At 42.6% G+C, this 25,523-nt stretch overlaps 2 protein-coding genes and 1 pseudogene across 4 annotated transcripts in view; all 3 read left to right on the forward strand.

The window, feature by feature from the left end:
• Positions 1-7,936, forward strand: part of LOC106568079 (seizure protein 6) — a 265,552-nt gene extending 257,616 nt beyond the window's left edge. The window contains exons 17-18 of one of the 2 annotated variants that reach the window (XM_045692343.1): positions 5,281-5,346; positions 5,733-7,936. In XM_045692343.1, the coding sequence (XP_045548299.1) occupies positions 5,281-5,298 (18 nt within the window). In that variant the 3' untranslated portion in view covers positions 5,299-5,346; positions 5,733-7,936. The remainder of the gene's footprint in view (positions 1-5,280; positions 5,347-5,732) is intronic. The other variant, XM_045692342.1, reaches the window with a different exon arrangement.
• A 4,798-nt stretch (positions 7,937-12,734) lies between these two features.
• On the forward strand, positions 12,735-21,689 carry LOC106568081 (PHD finger protein 12). Of its 2 annotated transcripts, none has more exons than XM_045692344.1 (13): positions 12,735-13,480; positions 13,868-14,049; positions 15,632-15,692; positions 15,850-16,400; positions 17,647-17,779; positions 17,913-18,077; positions 18,172-18,330; positions 18,446-19,244; positions 19,371-19,517; positions 19,799-19,897; positions 20,023-20,105; positions 20,296-20,434; positions 20,580-21,689. In XM_045692344.1, the coding sequence occupies exons 1-13, from the start codon at positions 13,415-13,417 to the stop codon at positions 20,963-20,965; spliced, it is 2,970 nt and encodes a 989-aa protein (XP_045548300.1). In that variant the 5' UTR covers positions 12,735-13,414; the 3' UTR covers positions 20,966-21,689. The 2 variants fall into 2 exon arrangements, with proteins under 2 accessions (XP_045548300.1, XP_013993567.2); XM_014138092.2 differs by having other exon boundaries at positions 12,740-13,480; positions 15,632-15,704.
• A 541-nt stretch (positions 21,690-22,230) lies between these two features.
• On the forward strand, positions 22,231-24,498 carry LOC106568120 (dehydrogenase/reductase SDR family member 13-like; annotated as a pseudogene).
• The last annotated feature ends 1,025 nt before the right edge of the window (positions 24,499-25,523 follow it).

The following is a 25,523-nucleotide window of genomic DNA, read 5'->3' on the forward strand; positions in this document are numbered from 1 at the left end:
GAGCAAGCCCATGTAATGCTTTGTAGGTTAGCAGTAAAACCTTGAAATTAGCCCTTGCCTTAACAGGAAGCCAGTGTAGGGAGGCTAGCACTGGAGTAATATGATCAAATTTTTTGGTTCTAGTCAGGATTCTAGCAGCCGTATTTAGCACTAACTGAAGTTTGTTTAGTGCTTTATCCGGGTAGCCGGAAAGTAGAGCATTGCAGTAGTCCAGCCTAGACGTAACAAAAGCATGGATTAATTTAGTTAGGCTAGTTGAGAACAAGTTGTCATTTACAACTGCGACCTGGCCAAGATAAAGCAAAGCGACACAGAGTTACACATGGAATAAACAAGCGTACAGTCAATAACACAATAGAAAAAAAAGAACGTCTATATACAGTGTGTGCAAATGGCGTGTGGAGCTAAGGCAATAAATACGCCATAGTAGCGAAGTAATTACAATTTAGCAAATTAACACTGGAGTGAGATTTGCAGATGATAATGTGCAAGTAGAAATACTGGTGTGCAAAAGAGCATAAAAGTAAATAAAAACAATATGGGGATGAGGTAGGTAGATTGTATGGGCTATTTACAGATGGCTATGTACAGCTGCAGCAATCGGTTAGCTGATGTTTAAAGTTAGTGAGGGAAATATGTCTCCAACTAAATGACTATCGCCCCGTAGCACTCACTTCTGTCATCATGAAGTGCTTTGAGAGACTATTCAAGGATCATATCACCTCTACCTTACCTGTCACCCTAGACCCACTTCAATTTGCTTACCGCCCCAATAGATCCACAGACCGATGCAATCGCCATCGCACTGCCCTATCCCATCTGGACAAGAATACCTATGTAAGAATGCTGTTCATTGACTACAGCCTTGCCTTCAACACCATAGTACCCTCCAAACTCATCATCAAGCTCGGGGCCCTGGGTCTGAACCCCGCCCTGTGCAACTGGGTCCTGGAGTTCCTGACGGGCCGCCCCCAGGTGGTGAAGGTAGGAAACAACACCTCCACTTTGCTGATCCTCAACACTGGGGCCCCACAAGGGTGCGTGCTCAGCCCCCTCCTGTACTCCCTGTTCACCCATGACTGCGTGGCCATGCACACCTCCAACTTAATCATCAAGTGTGCAGGCGACACAGCAGTAGTAGGCTTGATTACCAACAATAATGAGACTGCCTACAGGGATGTGGGGACATCTCTGGGAGTGTGGTTGCAGGAGAATAACCTCTCACTCAATGTCAATAAAACAAAAGGAGATGATTGTGGACTTCAGGAAACAGCAGAGAGAGCACTCCCCCATCCACGGAACCGCAGTGGAGAAGGTGTAATGCTTAAAATTCCTCAGCATACACATCACTGACAAACTGAAATGGTCCACCTACACAGACAGTGTGGTGAAGAAGTCTCAACAGCGCCTCTTCAACCTCAGGAGGCTAAAGACATTTGGCTTGGCACCTAAAACCCACAAACTTTTACAGATGCACAATTGAGAGCATCCTGTCGGGCTGTATCACCACCTGGTACCGTCTGCAACCGCAGGGCTCTCCAAGAGGGTGGTGCGGTCTGCCAAACGTATCACCGTGGGCAAACTACCTGTCCTCCAGGACACCTACAGCACCCGATGTCACAGGAAGGTTAAGAAGATAATCAAGGACAACCACCCGAGCCACTGCCTGTTCACCCCACTATCATCCAGAAGGCGAGATCAGTACAGGTGCGTCAAAGCTGGGACCGAAAAACAGCTTCTATCTAAATGCCATCACTGTTAAATAGCCATCACTAGCACATTAGAGGCTGCTGCCTATATACATAGACTTGAAAGCACTGGCCACTTTAACGTGACAGAGCTCCAAATTGAAGTGCGTCATAAAACAAACAATACCTCACAATGATGGGGTGCAAAGAACTGAACTAAATAGTGTGTGATAATGACATACAGGTGTGTGAACAGGTGATCAGAAGTCAGGTGATTGGGATCTAGAGAGTGAGCTGCGTTCAGGGGATCTATGTGTTTGAGAGTGTGAGCTGGAAAGTGGGCTGGAAAGTGAGCTGCGTTCAGGGGATCTACGTGTTTGAGAGTGTGAGTTGGAAGCAGATGTTAGAATCTGGTTCCAATCCAGGCTGCATCACATCTGGCCGTGATTGGAAGTCCCATAGGGCGGTGCACAATTGGCCCAGCGTTGTCCGGGTTTCGCTGGGGTAGGCCGTCATTGTAAATAAGAATATGTTCTTAACTGACTTGCCTAGTTAAATAAAGGTTACATTTAAAACATAAATAAATAAAGGTGAAATAAATATATGTATATAATGTATTCTATTCTACTGTATCTTAGTCTATGCTGCTCTGACAGTGCTCGTCCATATATTTCTATATTCTTAATTCCATTCCTTTACTTAGATTTGTATGTATTGGGTATAAGTTGTGAAATTGTTAGATATTACTTGTTAGTTAATATTGCACTGTCGGAGCTAGAAACACAAGCATTTCCCTACACCCGCAATAACATCTGCTAAACGTCTATGTGACCAATCAAATTTGATTTGATTTGTGTGGCATGAATTCTAAATAAATCACTGACAGTGTCACCAGCAAAGCACCCACACACCATCACACCTCCTCCTCCATACTTCATGGTGGGAACCACACATGCGGAGATCATCCATCCGTTCACCTACTCTGCATCTCACAAAGACACGGCGGTTGGAACCAAAAATCTCAAATTTGGACAGATTTCCACCGGTCTAATGTCCATTGCTTGTGTTTCTTGGCCCAAGCAAGTCTCTTCTTCATTTTGGTGTCCTTTAGTAGCAGTTTCTTTACAGCAATTCAACCATGAAGTCCTGATTCACAAGTCTCTTCTGAGCAGTTGATGTTGAGAAGAGACTGCAGAGGTAACTCTGGGTCTTCCTTTCCTGTGACGGTCCTCAGGAGAACTAGTTTCATCATAGTGCTTGATTGTTTTTGCGACTGCATTTGAAGAAACTTTAAAAGTTCTATTGAATGACCTTCATGTCTTAAAGTAAAGTAATGATGGACTGTCGTTTCTCTTTGCTTATTTGAGCTGTTCCTGCAATAATATGAACTTTGTCTTTTACCAAATAGGGCTATCTTCTGTATACCACCCCTACCTTGTCACAACACAACTGATTGGCTCAAACGCATTAATTAACTTTTAACAAGGCACACCTGTTAATTGAAATGCATTCCAGGTGACTACCTCATGAAGCTGGTTAAGAGAATGTCGAGAGTGTGCAAAGCTGTCATTAAGGCAAAGGGTGGCTACTTTGAAGAATCTCAAATATAAAATATACTGCTCAAAAAAATAAAGGGAACACTTAAACAACACAATGTAACTCCAAGTCAATCACACTTCTGTGAAATCAAACTGTCCACTTAGGAAGCAACACTGATTGGCAATGAATTTCACATGCTGTTGTGCAAATGGAATAGACAACAGGTGGAAATTATAGGCAATAAGCAAGACACCCCCAATAAAGGTGTGGTTCTGCAGGTGGAGACCACAGACCACTTCTCAGTTCCTATGCTTCCTGGCTGATGTTTTGGTCACTTGAATGCTGGCGGTGCTTTCACTCTAGTGGTAGCATGAGACGGAGTCTACAACCCACACAAGTGGCTCAGGTAGTGCAGCTCATCCAGGATGGCACATCAATGCGAGCTGTTGCAAGAAGGTTTGCTGTGTCTGTCAGCGTAGTGTCCAGAGCATGGAGGCGCTACCAGGATACAGGCCAGTACATCAGGAGACGTGGACGAGGCCGTAGGAGGGCAACAACCCAGCAACAGGATCGCTACCTCCGCCTTTGTGCAAGGAGGAGCAGGAGAAGCACTGCCAGAGCCCTGCAAAATAACCTCCAGCAAGCCACAAATGTGCATGTGTCTGCTCAAATGGTCCGAAACAGACTCCAAGAGGGTGGTATGAGGGCCCGACGTCCACAGGTGGGGGTTGTGCTTACAGCCCAACACCGTGCAGGACGTTTGGCATTTGCCAGAGAACACCAAGATTGGCAGATTCGCCACTGGCGCCCTGTGCTCTTCACAGATGAAAGCAGGTTCACACTGAGCACATGTGACAGACGTGACAGAGTCTGGAGACACCGTGGAGAACGTTCTGCTGCCTGCAACATCCTCCAGCATGACCGTTTGGCGGTGGGTCAGTCATGGTGTGGGGTGGCATTTCTTTGGGGGGCCGCACAGCCCTCCATGTGCTCGCCAGAGGTAGCCTGACTGCCATTAGGTACCGAGATGAGATCCTCAGACCCCTTGTGAGACCATATGCTGGTGCGGTTGGCCCTGGGTTCCTCCTAATGCAAGACAATGCTAGACCTCATGTGGCTGGAGTGTGTCAGCAGCTCCTGCAAGAGGAAGGCATTGATGCTATGGACTGGCCCGCCCGTTCCCCAGACCTGAATCCAATTGAGCACATCTGGGACATCATGTCTCGCTCCATCCACCAACACCACGTTGCACCACAGACTGTCCAGGAGTTGGCGGATGCTTTAGTCCAGGTCTGGGAGGAGATCCCTCAGGAGACCATCCGCCACCTCATCAGGAGCATGCCCAGGCGTTGTAGGGAGGTCATACATGCACGTGGAGGCCACACACACTACTGAGCCTCATTTTGACTTGTTTTAAGGACATTACATCAAAGTTGGATCAGCCTGTAGTGTGGTTTTCCACTTTAATTTTGAGTGTGACTCCAAATCCAGACCTCCATGGGTTGATAAATTGGATTTCCATTGATTATTTTTGTGTGATTTTGTTGTCAGCACATTCAACTATGTAAAGAAAAAAGTATTTAATAAGATTATTTCTTTCATTCAGATCTAGGATGTGTTGTTTAAGTGTTCCCTTTATTTTTTTGAGCAGTGTATATTTTATATATGATTCCATATGTGTTATTTCATAGTTTTGATGTCTTCACTATTATTCTATAATGTAGAAAATAGTAAAAATAAAGAAAAACCCTTGAATGAGTAGGTGTGTCCACACTTTTGACTGGTACCGTATATCAATGTGTTGTGTTAAACTATTCATCAACTCTGTTACAAATGTAACAGTGATGCATATCATGCTCTAAAAAAAACATCTCCCTTGATTCAAAATATTGTGTTGCGGGAATGTCCTATTAGTTAAGCAGGTATTCAGACAGCTGTGTGACGTGAGCGGATGCTGTGCTTCTCTCATTCGTTACTTCCATAATCCGGTCTCCGTTTTGACTGGGCCATACTCTCCTCATCCTCCTCGTTTTCCACCTCTTCCTCCCATCAGGTGTTCTGTGATTATTAATTGACTGTCTGTCTGTCCCTCCTTGGCTGCCTGCAAAAGAACAATGAGGTGAGGCCTTCTTCTGATGCCGACTGTCCATCTTAAAGAGCACAGCTCATATCCACCTCACCCACTGTATCACCTGTCACTGCACCAATGTACCAAACTGGTGTCAACACTTCAGTCAGCACATTGTGGGGTTAATGGGTTCCTCACCATTGAGCTCCCTGACCCTCACTAACTTCATCACTCTCTCTTTTTATCTTTCTCTCTCTCTCAAATAGTTACTATTAACTTCAATTGGGAAAGAAAATACCTTTACATAACATCTCACTGTTGATAATGAAAGTAAAGTATGGGGTGGCAGTGGCTGAGGAACTGAAGTATTATGACCCAGAGTAAGAACTTTTGGCCAGTAAGAACCTTATATGAGTGTGTTTGTCTGGTCTTTACAGGAAAAAAGAGATTATGAGGTAACCATTTAGAGACCTTACAGCGAGGGGAATTCAACCGTTGCTTTTTGGGACCTCTCAACTTTTCTGCGATGACTTCAGCTCCTATTCCTCACTCTTCTTCCTCTTCATTACTTCCTTTTTGTGGGCTTTTGTAAATATCCGTCTTTCCAGAGGACTTCTACCAGAGCTGCAAAGATGGTGGTTCAACATGGTGTTATTTTTGTAGAGCTTCAACACAGACGGCCTTTCTTTAGAGTTTGTACATTGTTTATTTCATAAGCCCAGGACTGGTTACATTATGGGGGGATAGGGATACATTAAGTTTAATTGGTTTTTAAGTTTTACATGAGATATCTGAAGAATGAATGTACCGATAATGTGTTGGCAAAGATTTTGAAATATACACTATACATGAAAAATACATTATGACCCACAGTTGACTGAACATTGTCCAAATTTCATATTTACCTTAAGTGAATATTTTATTTTCAATTTTGCTACTATAATTCCACCAACCATGTCTATAACTATATGTTTTTTTCTAAATCACTTTGTAAATAAACTGCCTGTCTAATATGAGGGTGTCTGAGACTTGCCGAACCAAATTAGTGTTTTGTTCAAGTTTTGACTCACAGTTTTGTTGAGAGACATGTCCTGTGCTAAAACAACTATAAAATACATCAGAGAAATGTATAGACCACAGTGTTAAGCTCCCCTTCATGGCCGATATAGAGTAGGTAAATACTACACGATCTCCTTGGTTAAACTAATGTCAAATCCCAACAGCTTTCTCTTGAGAGTATGCATCAATTTAATGAAAAGGAGGCCATCTAAAATCCCATCTTCTACAAAGTGCTGTTCTGTAAAGTATACAAATTTCATGTACATAAGAATGCTCATGGGCCACTGTCTACCACCCCTTGTCTGTGCTCTCATTCGTTTCTGTCTCTCCACACAAGAAACTGACTGCTTGAAGTACTGAACTGCAACCACAACATTTGTTGACGTCAAAGACCATGTCGGATATTCAAACTATGTGTACTTTTCTTCTCTTTGTAAAATAAACAATCCATCCAGTCCAATCTGAGTTTGCAAGTCACAACAGGTTTTATGTTTACTGTTTATCTTAATTGTTGTCTCTATAAATGTTAAATTGACCCACTTTGGTATCATTATGTGTCTTTGGTCATAAACTTGGAATATATAATGCAAACTAATGATTGCCCAGCAATAGTACATTCAGAGTAAGTTGTAAGGCGGGTGTATATTTTATTACTCAAAATCTGAAGAAAAAAAACTGCATTAACTGTGAAAAATTCCCCCGAGAGTTAGACTCTGTAAAAAGGATTGCAAGAAATGTACCACCTTTATCTGACAGAACTGTCATATCCTGCTGAAATGTGCATTGATTATCCAAAACAAATGTGAAATGCACCTTAAAATGAGTAAATCATAAAATTTCCACATGAAAAAATATTACAGTTTACTATAGAATACTACATTACTTACTATAGAATACTGTAGAATTCTATACTACACACTGTAGTATCCCTCTAACACGTGTAGTACTTACTATAGAATGTTGTAGTATACTGTAGAATATCGTAAATACTACAGCATTATTCACAAAAAAAGCACTCTAGGAAATACTACAGTAATGTCCACAAAAACACTACAGTCCGCAAAATCACCACACTTATTTAAATATAGTAAATACTACAGTATTTAATTTCCATATTACCTGCCCATTCCCCTCCCCATATCCCAATTTGTGCCACTGATAAGTGAGAAACATACATAACAAGTATAGACCATATATTGTGTTCCCTACAGATTATAGAAAAGAGCAGAGGATCTGAACTATCTGTTAAGACCTCAGTCCTACCTACCTACCTACAGGTTGTGGAAAATGTGCTATTTTGCAGATTCACTCAAGGAGAAAGTTTCAGCTTCTAAGTGAAAGATAATAAAACAAATACACTATAATAAATACTACACTATGTAAATACTACAGTATACAGTATAATACTACAGTATTCACTATAGTATTTTGCTGATTTGAGTCCGCAAAAACACTACAGTGAATACTATAGTATTTACATCATAGTATACTATAGCATTTTTTCATGTGTTTTCTAAGAGTGTGGAAAAGAGAAGATTAAATGAAATGCAACATGAAATAAAGTTAGCAAGATATCTATTTACCTTTGTGTTTGTTTTTCATTTCTTGTGAATTAGCTGTGATTGACACCATGAACTGAAATACTAAATCAATTTCATAACAAAGTTATCCACAGTTTTTCACTCTGACAGCGCCATTTTTAAACAGGAATAAATAAAGCAGATTATTGTGGGTGCCACAGGTTATCATAGTTTCCAGTTTTTACAATTATATTTATGCACTCAAACACATTCCATTCTAGACATTACAATGAGCCCATTCTCCTATAGCTCCTCCCAGCAGTCCCCACTGATTGATGAATACCAATTGTTTGCAGCCTCAGTGCTCATGCACAGCCTTGGCTATTTGCATTTCAAAACTCCCATAAGTAACCATATATGGTCATAATCGTACCTTTAAATCCGCAATATATAACTTTTTGGTTAACCCTACCAGATTCTCTTATAAATTTGTTATATATCTGTCATTCTCATTGAAAGCAAGTCTAAGAAGCGGTATATCTATTCTATGTGCTATTTCTATGCTTCCCGTTCTTAAGTTTCATTTTTGTGTCTTTTACTTTAGGTTTTGTACACCAGCTTCAAACAGCTCAAAAAAATTAAAAAATGGGGGGAGGGGGGGGATTATGGAAAATATATTTCACAGTGGTTTACAATGATTCTCTACACCCCTCAAACTCAACTCTGGACCTCAAAGCCAGTTCCACTGCATTTTTTCATTGATCGCCTCTAATTAGGGATTTAGACCTGGGACACCAGGTGTGTGCAATTAATTATCAGGTAGAACAGAAAACCAGCAGGCTCCGGACCTCGTAGGGTAAGAGTTGAGTACCCCTGCTCTACACTATACTTGCTGGTTTTGTCACGGAAACTTCTTCTTCTTCTTCTTCTTCTTCTTCTTCTTCTTCTTCTTCTTCGGTGGGATTTATCGGCGGTTGGCATCCAACGTTATGGTGCATTACCGCCACCTACTGTATTGGAGTGTGGGCCAGAGACCGGGAGAAATGAAATCCTACCTGCCAGCCCCTTTGCTCTTAAAAAAGATAACAAAATATTTGAGACTATATCTAATGACCTTTTACTCAATATACTCTTTAAACTAATTTCCTGTATCCCCTTCTCCCTCATACTAGATCTTAGCCTCTCTCTTTCCCTCTGATACTACCCACACCGTAGCAATACATGCTCCACGGTCTCTGTTTCCTGGCAATAATCACACTTTCCTGTTGGATGCTTTCCTATCACATTTAAAGACTTATTCAACCGGCTGTGTCCCACCCTTAATCTTCTAAAAATAGCCTCCTCTCTTCTGTCCCTTCCTGCCATCCTCCCCTCCCTGACTTTCCTCTGTACTGGAAATAAATGCCCGACCTTAGTATCTCTATTCCACTGCTCCTGCCATCTCTGCATATCAGGCGTTTTGCCTCTGCCTTGCTCATTGAAGCTGCAACATTAACATCCCCACTACTAAGTGCTTGTTTAGCCAGCACATCAACTGCCTCGTTCCCCTCCACCCCCACATGGGCTGGGATAAATCTTATCTGTATACCCATCTGTCTAATCCTGCCATGGGTTTGTAGCACCTCATAAAGCAGGTCTTGTCTGCTATGTGACCTAAAGGACTGGAGACTCATTAACACTGCACATGCATCAGAGCAAATAACTACTCTGGCTGGCTTGACTTCCTCCACCCACTGCAAGGCCAACAGTATGGCTATCAGCTCCACCGTATATACAGCCAGATTATCTGTAATACGTTTCCTGACTTACACCCCACATTTCTGCACTACAAATGTTGAACCAGTACATCCTGTGTAAATGGCCACAAAATCCTGATACACAGTATCCAGACGTCTCTTAAAGAAATCAGATGGATCATCACCCTCCCCATCTTTCTGTAGTCTCTCCAACACTTCTAGATCAACTACTGGAGGCGGGAGTAGCCATGGTGGATTTACAGGAATAGCTACCGTTGGACTAAACTCCCTTCCATACAGTCCCATCTCCTTTGTCTGGTTATTACTCACCCACCCAAAGCTTGTGATCCGTCTTCGCTCATGTTCCTAGCATGCCTGTAAAATCCCTTTTGCAGGATGAGACACCCCATGTCCCTGTAGGTTGACCCAATAATTAATTGCCAGCTGCTGTCTTCTAATCTGCAATGGCATATCCCCTATCTCCACCTGTAGTGCAGCCACTGCAGACGTCCAAAACGCCCCACTACATATTCTGAGTCCTTGTCCCTGTATGACATCTAGCCTTTCCAATGATGTCCGGACTGCCGAACCATACAGTATACTGCCATAGTCTATTACAGATCGGATCAATGCAACATACATGGTCCTCAGTGAGGAACGCCCAGCCCCCCACTCCTTCCCCGTCAGACAGCGCATCACATTTAGCACCTTCTTACACTTTCCCACCACTCTCTCAATGTGTTCTGCCCAGGTCATTCTAGTGTCAAAGTATACCCCAAGGAACCTGAAGGCACCCACCCTCTCCAGGTTTCTCCCATATAACCTCAAGCATACCTCATCTCCCACCTTCCTCCTGGTAAAGAACACTGTCTGAGTTTTCTCTATAGAAAACCTGAATCCCCACATTAATGCCCACCGCTCTACCTCATCAATTGCTTCCTGTATCTTCCTGATTATGTATGGCACATTTCTTCACCTCTTCCCTAAGGCCCCATCATCTGCAAATAACAACCTCCCAATATCCGGCTGTACCTGAGAGTAAACGTCATTGATCATGATACAGAACAACAGAGGACTAATCGCACTCCCCTGTGGTGTACCATTATCCACCAGGTAGCTGCCTGATAGTGACATTCCCACCCTCATCTGGATAGACCTTCCATTCACATAAACTGAAATGAGGCAAACTATTAGAATATTTGCAACCAGGAAATGGCGGAGCGATTTCTGTATAGGGAATATACCACCCTGTACCATGAAATACAAAGGCGCAACCAAAAACAGCTAAGAAAAATAAACTTTTCCGAGACTGACATAGAGATGCTAGTGTCAGGTTGGTTGAGTACAAACAAAATATTTTATTTGGCTCACTCAGTTGTGGCTTGACCAATAAAAATAAAGACATAGCTACAAAGAAAATACCATTATGACAATTTAAGTTACTTTAGCAATGACAAATATACTTCATATGAGTAGGCAACACATACCAATAAGCCATTCATCCTCAATAGCTCCCTGCTGGTTTATAGGCCAACAATGCTGAATGAGTCATGCGTTCCACATTGCCACCACATTCAGTAGGGTATTTTGTGCATCACATAACTTTTCACCTGCACATTGAGTGGAAGCCTTTTCTGTTCACATAGTTTAACTAGTTTTGGGATAGTGCTTTTATAGCGATGTAGTTGCCGTCTATTGCTCCGTTCGTGTTTACAACAAACAAACCCCTCTTGACTTCAACCTGTTGTGCGATGGTGTATGGAAATGGTATGTTCGTTTTGCTGATGATTGCATCCAAAACATTGGCTCATCAAGGGCTGTGAGATGCTGATCGACAAGCTGCCGCTGAAAATTGCCCTTTGCCAAAAACCGAAGCACTTGGATGTGCACTGAAATGGCATTATTGCCACGTGTTTGGCATTCTAAAGAAAGTCTTAAATTCTTGCAAAAATCATAGAAGATTGGTTTTGGGAAACGATATCTGATGAGCCAATCTGTACATTCTGCTCAAAAGACCCATCTGTCTCTAAACACGTACTCTCTGCTAAATGCAGCGTGTGTCAAATCTTCCAACAAAGCAAGATCAGCCATCTCTCATTTGATTTCCCATTATCTCAGTCTTTTATAGTATTTCAACAATGGTTTCACTTTCACACGTGCCTCTAATTTAACAAATTACTGTACTTTATTTGGATTATTACCGTAACAAACGCATCTATGTGGTCACATTTTAGCCTGTCAAGATATGTTGCATGAATTCACAATGAAATTGAACAATGACTTAATTATTACTCTCACAATTTCACACATTTTCAACATATATTTTCCACATGGACTAGGCCAGTGGTTCCCAACCTTTTTTTGGTTACTGTACCACCAACTGAATTTTGCTCTGCCCGGAGAACCCCTCATGTGCATTTTACCAGTATGGCTATAGTTTTATGACTCTTCTCAAGTACCCTCTGTGGATAGGCCAAGTACCCCTAGAGGTCCTACTATCCCGGGTTGGGAACTATTGGGTTAGGTACAGTAGGTTATGTTTGACAAGCAGTTCCCCTATTCCACAATTTGGCACTGTCAATTTACACACACTCTCAAGCCAAAGTTCATTTTGATAAATCTCACTTTGCTTGGACATTATCCCACGCATGGTTTACGCACATATTTTTCCCTACGCATGATTGATAAATGAGGCCTCGGGCATTTTTGGATATTATATATATTTTTAACAAATTTAAAATAAATTTTCCATGAATGTAATTGGTCAATTTACACACTTTATTTTATGATTTTCCTTTTCCTTGATGATTCCTATGAATAGTCAGGACGATTGACTGGAATTTCAACTAGGGCTAGGCTACTCGTCGTCGAGGACAAGTAGAAGGATGTACTATTGACAATATGGGGAACGAGGCAGCGAGGAGAAGTTTGTTTTCTTGTCAGTTTAGTAAAAGCAATAAGCACACTTGCAATCGGTGATCACCCTAGCAGAACAACCAAATTCCTGATATGATGTCTGACAACTTTTTTCCACGGATGACAATGTTATCTTCTATCGTATCCAAAGCTCAAGCTTTACTCGAAACGCCCATTTTTGCCTCTACTAAGATGAGAGCAAGCAGTGGTAGAGCGCATGCTCATAGCGTCGTTCTACGCAAATTTGCGCCAACTCCATGGTGAGGATGAAGCTAGCACTGTCAGGGCTGATGCTTTGCTAGCATTTATTCATAACAACAATACCAGCTACAGTTTCTGCGCTGTTTCCCCCGATATACAAGGATAATACTTCATCTATTTGCAATTATATGTCAGGTATGTGAGATATAGGTGTAAGATTGTATTATTTTATTATGGAAGGGAACAAATATGCCTCTGTAAACAGCATTATAGCTAACGTTAGCTTCAACCACAGGCGTAGGGACAAGCACAACCACCATGTACAGTACAAAGCTAGGCCTCAGTAAGGACTAAGGCCAAACGCCGAATATCTTTTATCCAATTTGGAAACAAGAGGAGTACTTTGTCTTTTTGCATTACACGGTTGGGACAACGTGGAAGATCAACAATTCAAGGCTGACCAAGCTAAGGATTTCATGAAGAAACGACTCTTCGTCTTTGAACTGTAAAGGGAGGCATTGTATTGAATCTACCTCGGAAACAACATTGTGTTCTCCAAAAACCATTAACTAGTTAACTAATAGGAACTTGTTTATTTCCCCAAGACTGTTGTCGTTTTAGGAAATAATCTGCTTGAAAGATTCGTTATAAACGGAGCTTGATTGTTTGCTCACTTCAGCTGTTTGAATGTGGGATAAAATGGAGACCCCAGCGATTGTCTATGATCTTGACACCTCTGGTGGTCTTATGCAGGTAAAGCCTTTACTGTTACTATCACGATGACAAATGGTTATAACATGTTTGTGTTGTTTATCTAGTAGTAACTAGCTAACTCACTAGCTGGTATATAGGGCGAAGTGGCAGTGCAATGTTTGTAACTAACTAACGTTACTACTAGCTAGCTAAGCTCTCTAACGTCGTTAGCTAACTGCTGGACGCCATTGCTCTTTCTAGCTAACCTCTGCCAGAAGTCATGTTACCAAACCGTATCAATTCAAACCATTGACTGAAATTGGTACATTGTAGCTCATTTAAATGTGGTTTGTTGTTGTATGGCAGACTTGCCACTACAGTAAATACGGTGCAACAATGTTGGTAGCTAACCAGATCTATCACTGCACTATTTTCCTTATATTTTAGCAAATACAAGCCTTGCTTGCGCCTCCCAAGTCTGAAGATGGAGAAAAAAGAAGTCGGAAACCAGATAAAAATGCCCGGAGAGCAGGGAGAGCCACGAATCACGACACTTGTGACAGTTGCAGAGAGGGAGGCGACCTCCTCTGTTGTGATCATTGTCCCGCCGCCTTTCATTTACAGTGCTGGTATGCTTATATCTTTCAATTTACAGTAATGACTTCCTGGTGTTGCTACCAATTTGCAAGGAAGGCAGAATTTGTGGTTGCCAAGTACCCAAACGACTCCATGGGATTGAGCACAGACAATCGTGTTTTTAAATGAGCCTTCAATACTTAAAACATGTAAATTCTTAAACCCTTACCATGTACCTATGTTTGTCCTCTGTTGCAAAACTTTGTTGAAATCCATAGTTTTGAATAAAGTATGGATTTCAGGAAACAAAAAAATCATGCAACAACAGGGGACCAACAGGTACAAGAATTTACACTTTTTGAAGTAATGAGTCAGTTCAATAAAGAAAAACTAGTCTGCACTCAAATCCTTGAAGTAGTTGAGGAACTTTGCTACATTTGTGGTTGTCTAACAACTCTGTGGGTAGCTGACTACTGACAGACAAGCTCCTAGTAGCTCTTGTTGGCTAATCTAATGCACATTCTTTGCCAAATTGTGGCGCTGTTGACTGTTTTTCAAAAATATTCTGCCACCTTATTATTTAGACCTACATGTTAAAACTCTGTAGCTTTGTACATGTTAAAACTCTGTAGCTTTGTACATGTTAAAACTCTGTAGCTTTGTACATGTTAACTCTGTAGCTTTGTACATGTTAAAACTCCGTAGCTTTGTACGTAACTACTGTAACTTGTGTTGTTGGCCATTTTTCTGGAGACATGTCTGCACTCAATTCTGCACTTAGCTACTTAGCCTTACTTCTCTTCAGTCAAGGATGACAGATTTTTTGCATGCATTGTCTACGCCACTTACTCGTCTCCTAACAGCCATTTTCAGTATGTAATGAGCCTGCGGATGTTAGTGAGGTTTAGTCAAGGATTTCTGCTGAAGCAGTGAGGAGCTCTGGGAACCTGGCAGTGCAGCCTCACTGACGATATGAATAATCATTAACCATGGCATGTGCTGCTGGGAGCTAAGCAGACCAGAGCTGGTGGCATGAGGCACCTAACAGAGCAGAGGCCTTTATCCTCATAGCCTGCACTACAGTATATCATTTTTGCCTATGAGTTCTGCGGGGTTATTTTAATGTATTTTTTTTTTTGCTCATTGTTAAGACTTATTCTAGGAAAGTGTTATCAGTGCCGTTCAGCTGTTGCCACAACGGTTTCATCGATTATGAAAGGTTTTTGCTGATGAAAATGGATTGTTTATTTAATCTTGTGGTCCTCCTTTTTTTGTGGTGCTCATCACTGCAGTCTTTGTCTTTCTTGGAAAGCTTGAATGAATCATGTTAGTTTTGGACCAGCAGCCTTTTCAATAGATTACTTTTGCCACTGAATCACGAGACTGTGTCCCCAGGGGCCTTGGAACTCTGCCTAAAAAGAGCCTTTTGAATTAATTCCCTCTCACCTGGCTTTCATCGGCTACAGGTCTCTAGCATTTTCAGTCATTTCAAATTAGAAAAATGGCCTTGGAAAACACCATACCTCTGGAAATTGTAAACTAGGCTTCATTGTGAGGGCATTGGATGTTATGAATTGCTGATTGAACTTCCTTGCCAGCTGTTTTGCTAATGCTTAACTTGTGTTGAACCTGCAGCAACCCACCCCTGAGTAAGGAGATGCTGCCCCCTGGAGACTGGATGTGTCATCGCTGCATGGTGCGCAGGAAGGTGATTCAAGTCTCTGATGAAACATGGGGAGAAATAGCCTTTTTGTTTAAGTGTTATGTTGAGTGCTTCATTCATCTGGATAGGTTGGTGAGACTAGTGTAACCAGTGCTTTTCAGACTGTTTACATGTTTTTCTTGTGTCATAGAAGCGGGAGCTGAAGAAGGAGCAGATTAATGGTCTGCTGGAGCGTCAGCTGTCTAAGCAGTCTTCCTCCCCTGCAGCAGAGTTAGAGCTTGCCCCAGGCACCCTGAGGCTGGACCCGACGGCGGCAGTAGGAGGCACCACAGGGCTGAGGGCTACAGCTGTTGCCCAGGTCCGTCTCCTGGAGAGGAGGCCCAGCAGCAGACCCAACACCCCCACCTCCACCGCCTCCACAGACACCCCCACGCCATCGGAGCAGAATTACATGGATGACGACATGCTAGACGTGGAGGACGACGCCCAGGGCTCGGAGCCCGAGAGCTCCACCCCACACCTCAAGAGGCCCTTTGACCTTCTGATAGCTGCTGCCATGGAGAGGAACCCCACGCAGTTCCAGCTCCCCAATGAGCTCACCTGCACAACTGCACTTCCAGGAACCAGTAAAAAGAGGAGGAGAGATGAGATGACAGGAAAGAATGTGAAGCGACCGCAGCACGAGCTGGACCACAATGGGCTGGTCCCACTGCCAGTGAAGGTCTGCTATCCCTGTGGAAGGTATGGACAACAGCAAGGCCAATGTTTTAATGACAAAATATCAGTGCCTTCTATTGAACTTCATTTTTGTGTAGGCTAACTGGGATTTTTTTTTGGCACCCGATGTTACATTCTTACTAAGCTTGGAGAACGAATCTGGAAAGAAGATATCTTGTCCAATTATATGCAGATCACACACGATTTCAGCTGTTTACTATGAAAATATTCAATATGCCATTTATTATATTGAATGCAGCGCCATCTTCTCTGGCTGGGCTAGGTAAAGCATTCAAAAGAGCAAACAGTGCACCATTATAGGACTCTCAACTGCCTGTGGAAAGAGGAGCCGTAATTACTAGGAAAATGGCACAGTCTCCCAGTGGAGAGGGAAAGGAAACGACAGAAGGAGACATAACAGTATGCAGACTCATCTTTCAGAACGCATGGCTTGGTCTTAAATGAGAGGCAGGCACCCCATTGGAACAGCGTTTTGGATTCAATAGCAGTACACATCTGTTCAGCAGATGTTTTTGTTTGAAGGCATTCCTGAATGCCAAACAGAGTTTGTGTTTTGTCTATTTGTTTTGTTTGTTTTGTTTTTACAGCAGTCTACTAGAATCATGATATAAAGTAATATTTGCCTAGTCTCTTATTTTTTATATATATATTTTCCTTGTATTGGGTTGTGCGGCTGAGAATCTTAAAGCCAGTTAATTATTTGATCATGGTGGCCGGGGGAGATGTATTCAACAATTGCCTGACTGACTGGCTACCCCATTATTTTATATATATATATATGAGAGAGGGTCAGACAAACTATATATATATATATATATATATATTTATTTGTAGAGTTTGTCTTGACATGTTTTCGTAGGCACCACAATGTTGCTATGTGTTATTTCTGACCCTCTAGAGCGCCTCTATGGGCTGGCATCGGGCTATGTCAGGAATACCACAGAATTCATAACCACATGGCTGGCTAGAGAGAAGGGGGAATTCAAACTATCTCACTGAGAATTTTATATATTCTGGAATGATGAGCCTTGGGGCTTGGCTTGGGGTCTCTACCACAGATACACTGCCTGGATTCCAGACTGTTCAAAATCATTCATGTCTTGTCCTCAAGTGATCCCCTCTTTCACTGAACTATTAGGACAAACTAACCCTAGCTCTATTTTGAGGATATTTTGCAGTCTACTTGTTTGATATCAGTCGTATATCTAACCCATCATGTTTTTGTCAATCTCCTCTGTTTGTGTTGTAGGAGCTGCAGGTTGGCACCATTAATCCAGTGTGACTATTGCCCCCTTTTGTTCCACATGGACTGTTTGGACCCCCCTCTTACTGCCATGCCCGTGGGCAAGTGGATGTGCCCCAATCACATAGAGCACATGGTGGTAAGTCATTTTTGTATTTTAGTTCACCTTTATTAAGTGAGGTTGTGCAAGTAAGCTCATAGTCACACACATCCACGTGTTGAAACATGAAGTTTTAATGGTATTGACCTGATTTTGTGCCCCTCTCTCCCAGCTGAAGCAGAGGAGCCTGACGTTGAGTGGCCGCTGCCAGCTGTTTGACCAGTTTCAGGACAGGATGTCCCAACACGCCGTCAAGGTGGATTTCCTGCAGCGGGTGCATCGTCTCCACCCCCCCGTTCGCCGAGGAGCCCACACACACCTGAAGAAAACCCTCAAGGTCAGCCTATTAGTCACTGTGAAATATAACACACCACCTCTTTGTTCACCGTTGTCACATCCTGTAACTCAATCTATCGTGTGTGTCTTGACAGGTCCCTGATGCTATAAAGTCCCAATACAAGTGTCCCCCAGCCATGATGGCCCCTGCTGGGATCCGCAACGGGGAGCTGATCTGTAACGGCAGTCCAGAATCCTCCCACCAGCACCTTACACCCTCTCAGCACTTAACAAGCGAGGACGAGCAACAGGAGGTAGGACACACTGGAGTGTTACGCAGCAGTGATATACAATGTCTCATGATAGTGAACAAATCCAATGTCTTTAATACTGATTTAATGTGTTTTGTTTTCCTGTATTGTCTCCCAGTGGCTACGCGATGTCATCACACTCCAGTGCAGCATAGTGAGACATCTATCGGCCAAGCAGAAGGAGAATCCATCGTCTGAGTGGAACTCTGAGCAAATGAACAAGGCCGACATCAAACCTTGTGGAACAGCAGAGGAGGATGGTGCAGTGTGCACTTCTAACAGGACAGAGTTGTCAGCCTCCAAGCCTAAGGCTGACAGTGCAGCATTTTGCCCCCAGGGGGCGCCTGCACTCAAAGAAGGCAAGTGTAGCATGTGTACAGAGAAGCCTTGTCATTACTGTGGGCCCAGTAATGTTAACAGTCCTCTGGAGCAGCTGGCTCGGACCAATGGGAGTTCAGAGGCCTGCAGACAGGACAAACTGAGAGAGCCCTCGGGTCCTGATAGGCCTGTTCCTCAGACACCAGCAGCCCCTGGCCCGGAGTTACCCAACCACACTGGAAGAGCTGTGGTCAAGACTGAGAAAACCCTGTTAAGACCCTGTGCAGTGACAGCATCCCCATGCACCAGTCCCTTCAAACCAGAACCCAGAGGTCCCTCTCCACCTCACAGACCCTCCCAAGGCACAGAGGGCCCTGCTCGGACCACTAGCAGCAGCACTGCAGCGACCCGTGCCCTCACCCCACCTGGAACACCATACCAGATCAAGGGCACGACCAAGCTGGGCTCCACTGCCCCACCAGCAGGTGGAAAAGTCAGTCTTGATGCTGTGACCCCCAGGAGTGGTTCTCTGCTCCCCAGCTCTTTCTCTATGGGAGACCTGTCCAGCTGTCTGAAGGCTGTGGCAGACTGCCACGGTGGTAAGTCTCACCTGACGCAATAAGATCGGCATTTTGATTGGCTTCACATGTGAATAATTGGTGAGGAGAAGTTAGATCCACACTAACTGAATTCACTATATCTCTTTAACTTTGATTATTTTCCAGAGATTCAGATGAGTAGTCTAGATGAGAAGTTTATTGAACTCCTGGCCTGGCAGAGGATCCAGCAGTTGTTTGGCCCTAAAGCTCCTTCCCCTCCACAGAGCAGCTGTATCAGACTACCTCCTGTGCCACAACCCCAGCCTACGGAAGGTAAGAATCCCTTGTTCATTATCAAGACCACCACCACCCAGTGTTCCCTATATCGCTACCTCACTCTGACTCACTGGCCATTCCCTCACTAACCCTACCTCACTGTCTTCACGCCGATCATTCTTTCCATTTCTATTGACGTCCGTTGCTTCTATCCCTCTTTCATCGTCATGTTTGTACTTTCATCCCTCATTTGAATTAGTTTGTGCTATATTGTTAACTTTGATTGTTCTGTATAAAGCATAATTTTGAGGAAGTTAATGTGTTATTTATTTTCTCAGCACAAAACAAGGATATCCAGGCCAGGGCTGTGTTTTATCCTTTGACTGGGAAAGGAGGAGCTTGTAGTATGTGCTACAGAAGCCTGTACATAGGAACTGGTAAGATTCACTCTCAGTCCCAGATAACCCAACATGACCCAATAGCAGGAACTCCTTTTCATGTAATGGTGTCTTCCATCCCTGGCAGATTTAGCTGACTTGAGGCTGTGTCTTGTTGTTTGCAGGTGCTGACATGGACGTGTGCCTTACAAACTATGGTCATTGTAATTATGTGTCAGGCAAACATGCATGCATCTTCTATGATGAGGTGGGTGGCTCATTTATTTCACATTCAAACATGTTCTTGGTATTGGCAACAGTTTTACGATAAGTTGTGACTTGTACAGAAATAAAGTATAAATATGTTTCAGATTTATATTTTCTTGATTGAGGGATTATTTTGTTAGCTGCTCTGTAAATTGAATATTTTATTTAGTAATTTCTCTTGCCTTGATCAGAACACCAAGCAGTATGAGCTTCTCAACTACAGTGAACATGGGACCATGGTGGACAATGTGCTGTACTCCTGTGACTTCTCTGAAAAGACTGGCCCCAGCCCCTCCAGCAGCCTGGTCTCCAAAGTGCAGAACATTATCAGTGAGTGGAGCTCCTCTGTCATAGCTTCCTATAGAAACAGGAAGGAAGTAGTTCACCTTTTAGTAATGACCATGGTGGCATGTTTCCTAATGTTGTTAAAGCAGAGACAGATGCTTTAACAAGGTCTGATGTATTTTACCCACAGAGCGCTGCAAGAGGAGGAAACAGGAAGTGGAAGGTGCGGGGGAGCCCATGGTGCTAGAGGAGGGGGTGATGAGCCAGTGTCAAGGAACTTCGTCCAGATCCTGCTGCGACTGCAAGGCCAGCAGCTCCAGTCTGATTGGGGGCAGTGGGGCAGGCTGGGAGGGCACTGCCCTGCTCCACCACGGCAGCTTCGTCAAGCTGGGCTGCATGCAGTTTGTCTTCAGTATTACAGAGTTTGCCTGCAAGCAGCCCAAAGATGAAACCCTGACTACCCCAAACACCACCTCCACTGCCACCTCCCAGAGCCAGGAGGGAACAGAACCCTCTGACAAGCATACCTCCCAGCTCCACCAAGTGCCAGTGATACAACCTAACCATGTCCCCTAGCTCTATGTTCCCACGTCAACAGAACCAGGCTCAGCAGCTGTACTTGTATACTGTATTTAAAAAAATTAAAAAAAAGGGAAAGCTTTCTTATTTTATGTTCATACATTTGCATGAAATTAAGTATTTTTAAGGCTCATATTTTGTGGGCAAGTTGCACATAGAATTTATATTTTTTGTAAATGGACAACTTTGGCATTGAAAAAAGGGATGGTTTATCGTAGACATGCGAAAAAACAAGCAACGTCATTTGTAAAGTACCCAACTTGTTGTATTTTGTGCCAGTAATGATGCTTCTTTCTCTGAGAATGCTACTTTTATTTGCTCTTTGTCATTTTAGTTTGTGTACTGTATTTGAAAATGTAGTTCAGATGTTTGTTTTGCTACTATTGCACTACAGGTAGCAGATATATATTCAAACTTATGTGTACACATCCATGCTTATACATACATGGGTGTGTGTGTTTAAATATCCACACACAAATGTACATGATTAAGAATTCTTTTTCAACAGAACAATGGAAGCATAGGATTCTGTATGCAAACTCAAATTATGGCCATTTTGGCTTAAATCTGTACAGTGCTTCACGTGTATTTTGTGCAGTAGTTTTCAAAAGTGTTAGTCCATTTTTTTTCAATACTATGTCAACATAGTAAATGGTCTGTTTTTAGAAATAATTCATCAAATGTTTATGTACTCTGTAAATACAAATCAACTTTGACTTTGTTTCTTGTCTGTTATAATGTAAATACCTAAAGATTTTTAAGAACAAGCATCAGTGAGCACTTTGGCTTTTGTCATTTCATTCGTTGCTAACCAATTGTAGATGTAGGCTACATAGTACGTACTGAAGCGATCCTCCCCTAAATGGGTTAACCTTATTGGAGCAGTGGTTAGCAAGCTTGCCTGGGAGACCCACAAAGGGATATTGCATGTCATCGTTTGCTACAATGGTGTCAGGAGTGGGATGGCGCCTGTTAGGCCATTGGAGAGTTGTGTACATGTGAGGCACTTCATAAAATGAAGAGTGGGGGGACACTCCCAAACTGAGGAGATAGTGTATCGACCTTTGTTTAGGTAAACTAGTTTGCCAAGACTGGGGTTCAAGAACCGAAAGGCGGTTTGCACTGTCTCTGTTTGCTACAATACATGCAGTAAACATGCCCCGGTAAATACTCATTTTGACCGCATTGGTTAACGTTTTACCATGGTCTGTGAGTAGCTTGTAACTCAATGTTTGTTACAGTGTATTAACGTTGCGCGTAGCTATGTTTGTTCCAGTGTAGCTTTGAACTATGTAGTGTAGGTTTGAGGTCAACTAGAATGTTTGTTATTGTACGAGGAAGTCAGTGTTTATAACCACTAGGTGGCACGAACATGAATTTTTGCCAAATTCTTGAACCATAATCTACTTGTTGCATAATTTGTTAATTTTATAAAGAGGGAGTGCCAGGACAAAGCGCAACAGCTACATAAATTCCCATGCCGCTGTAGTTCATACTTATGTACAGTCAGAGAAAAAGTACTGTGCGAAGATGTTCACACTGCTTCTTGTCAGCGCTGGACTCATCGCACTTTATGTACTTCATAATTGGTATCTCAAACGACCAAGATGCAAAAGAAATGCCAAGTTCCATGGGAAAACTGTAATCGTCACTGGTGAGTTCGTACATTATAAAACAATGTGACACTAATGGTGGTCAATTATTCATCGTCTTGTACAGTCAGTAAGTGACCGTTATCTAATGTTATGTACCGTTATTATTGGTCATATGGGACTGATTCCGCATTTCTTTGCTCAATTGTAGAATTGTATTTAAAACATTTGGTGTTGGGACAAACTAGACGTCTATGTGGGTGTGTCTCTCCAGGATCTAACACAGGCATTGGGAAAACAACAGCAATATATCTGTCCAGAAGAGGTGCGAGGGTTATAATGGCCTGCCGAGATAAGCAGAGGGCAGAAGCTGCCATCAGTAACATCATGAAGGTAAGAGAGGTGTCAGAATCCATGTCTCACTCCAGATGTCTGGTAAACAGTCAAGCCTTGCTGTAGTTACATGTCTTTGACTGAAGGGGTGCCAGTGGATCATACATGGACGATATTACTGTGGTTCCCCCTCAGTCAGGTTCACTCCTCCTCACACACTGTCCCTCTCATTCACATTTTACAGATAGTTGTGCTCTGGTCACTTTAGCTGATTAATTTGTTGACGGGTTGGTTTATTAGTCTCTATAAAGTGAGGGACACAGAGCATCTGACTGGTCATTCTTACTTTCTCAGGAGACTGTGAACAATGAGGTTGTGTTCATGGAGCTGGACCTTGGAAGCCTACAGTCTGTGCGATCTTTTGCTGAGACCTTCCTGAAGTCTGAATTTAGACTCAATATTCTTGTCAACAACGCTGGTGAGTCATGCATTGCTGGCATGAGTCCGGTATTGAGTGTGATATTTCACGTTGTGTTATAGTCATATTTGTTACATGTTCCATCCTCTCTCAAGCACACCAAATCTCAATGGATTATATGGCTGGTTGGTTTCTTAATATACAGAAAACCTGCATTAACAAAGCAGTGAAAGTGTATTTCTTTTGAAAACATTGGTCCTCTTTATGCAGGGCTTATGAATGGTGGCAAGACAAAGGATGGCGTGGGAATGATCTTTGGCGTTAATCACCTCGGCCACTTTCTGTTAACTGTGGTGCTGCTGGACCGTCTGAAGGAATGCGGTCCGAGTTGAGTGGTGACTGTCGCCTCCAAAGCTCATGAGTATGGCAAAATCGATTTTAACTGCCTGAGTACCCACAAAGACCTGGCTGTTGGAGAATCTGACTGGGCTTTGTTTCGGAAGTATAGTCATAGCAAGCTGTGTAATATGCTCTTCACACACGAGCTTGCCAAAAGACTGGAGGGAACAAATGTCACCTGCTACAGCTTGTGTCCAGGTCAGTGCTTCAACACTTTATAGCATGTAAGCAAGGAGGGGTGGTATGTACTGTAACTGTGCAGAAATATACAGTATGCTTACTAGTCCTGTTTATTTTCTGTCACAGGAGCAGTCAAGACAGAAATAGGCCGGTATTTCAAGCTTCTTGTGGTTCATGATGTCGGCACCTATCCTTTCGCTGTTCTATATGGACGCAGAATCTGGGGCCCAGACTACACTCTACTGTGCCCTCCAGGAGGGTATAGAGCCTCTGAGTGGATGCTACTTCTCCTGCTGTGCAGTACAGAAGGTGAATGCCAACACCAAAGATGACGCTATGGCCAAAAAATTGTGGGAAGTCAGTGAGACACTTTGTGGCATGTCTTAATGCAAACACAGAGACCCTGCTTTTCACTGCATTTATCAGGGCCAAAACCCTGGTGGGACAATCCTGAAAACGTGTTGCTTTTCCTGATAATTTTTAACAGAGATGTATTCAAGTTCAATTGAATGCTGGAAATTTGTTCCATTCCGTTACTCTTAAGTGTGGCAGTGGGTGAAAAGTCAAAGTTATACTGAAAAGATTGAATCAATTGATTGAATATTGAATTTTAAAAAAAGCTAGGCATATCCTCTCCCCTTGTGTCAAGACTGCTACTTAACTATTCCAGAAAAATCCTAGGCCTAGGTGATATGTCTCTGGGGAAGTGTCTCTGTCCCACCACAGTCAAGTTCTATAGGCAGAGCCACTGGTAATAAAGGGAATTAAAACACACACCATACCATCTTTGCCTCTTATTGTATTGTCTACACAACATTTCTTATAGGCTATACACTGTTTCAGGCAATCAGACATAGGCCAACTGTTACTAAAATAAAGTAATAAAGTTACCTTGGGAAGATTAGCAGTTTAGAGATGCTTTGGCAGGTACACTAGTAGCCTAAAGTGTAGGCCTGAGTATGATGAAAAAGCTATACAAGGTTTCACACAGCACACTAAGATGACTATTCATTATCTAAACACTAGGTGAGATAAATAATACCGGTCTGAGTTCGATTAGATTACAAAACCAAGGGCTACTTCATTTATAATTTTTTGCTAATGCATGTAGACTCCAGACTGAGGAAAAATAAGGAGAAATCCACACAATGCGTCTCTGACCACCTCCTGGGTCAGAATGGCTACGTTTACACAGGGAGCCCAATTATTATAATTTTTTTTCACTAATTTGCCTTTTGATCAATCACATCAGCTCTGAAAAAGATCTGATGTGAAAATTTCTGATGTGGTTGGTCAAAAGACACATATTTGTGGCGGAAAAAGTACTCAATTATCTTACTTGGTGTAAAAGTAAAGATACCTTTATAAAAAATTACTCAAGTGAAAGTCAACCAGTAAAATACTACTTTAGTAAAAGTCTAAAAGTATTTTGTTTTAAATATACTTAAGTATCAAAAGTACAAGTATAAATAATTTTTAAAAATCCTTATATTAAGCAAACCAGCCGGCACCATTTTATTTTTTATTTTTCATTTACGGATAGCCAGAGGCACACTCCAACACTCAGACATAATTTACAAACGAAGCAGATGCTTAGTGAGTCTGCCAGATCAGAGGGTGTAGAGATGACCTG

The sequence above is a fragment of the Salmo salar genome, chromosome ssa13 (genome assembly GCF_905237065.1).
Source record: "Salmo salar chromosome ssa13, Ssal_v3.1, whole genome shotgun sequence".
Lineage (NCBI taxonomy): Eukaryota > Metazoa > Chordata > Actinopteri > Salmoniformes > Salmonidae > Salmo > Salmo salar.

Coding starts and splice junctions, on each gene's coding strand:
- LOC106568081 (XM_014138092.2), top strand. CDS start 13,415: ATGTGGGATAAAATGGAGACCCCAGCGATTGTCTATGATCTTGACACC. Junction 17,780..17,912: donor ATCACATAGAGCACATGGTG/GTAAGTCATTTT, acceptor CCTCTCTCCCAG/CTGAAGCAGAGGAGCCTGAC. Junction 19,245..19,370: donor TGTGGCAGACTGCCACGGTG/GTAAGTCTCACC, acceptor ATTATTTTCCAG/AGATTCAGATGAGTAGTCTA.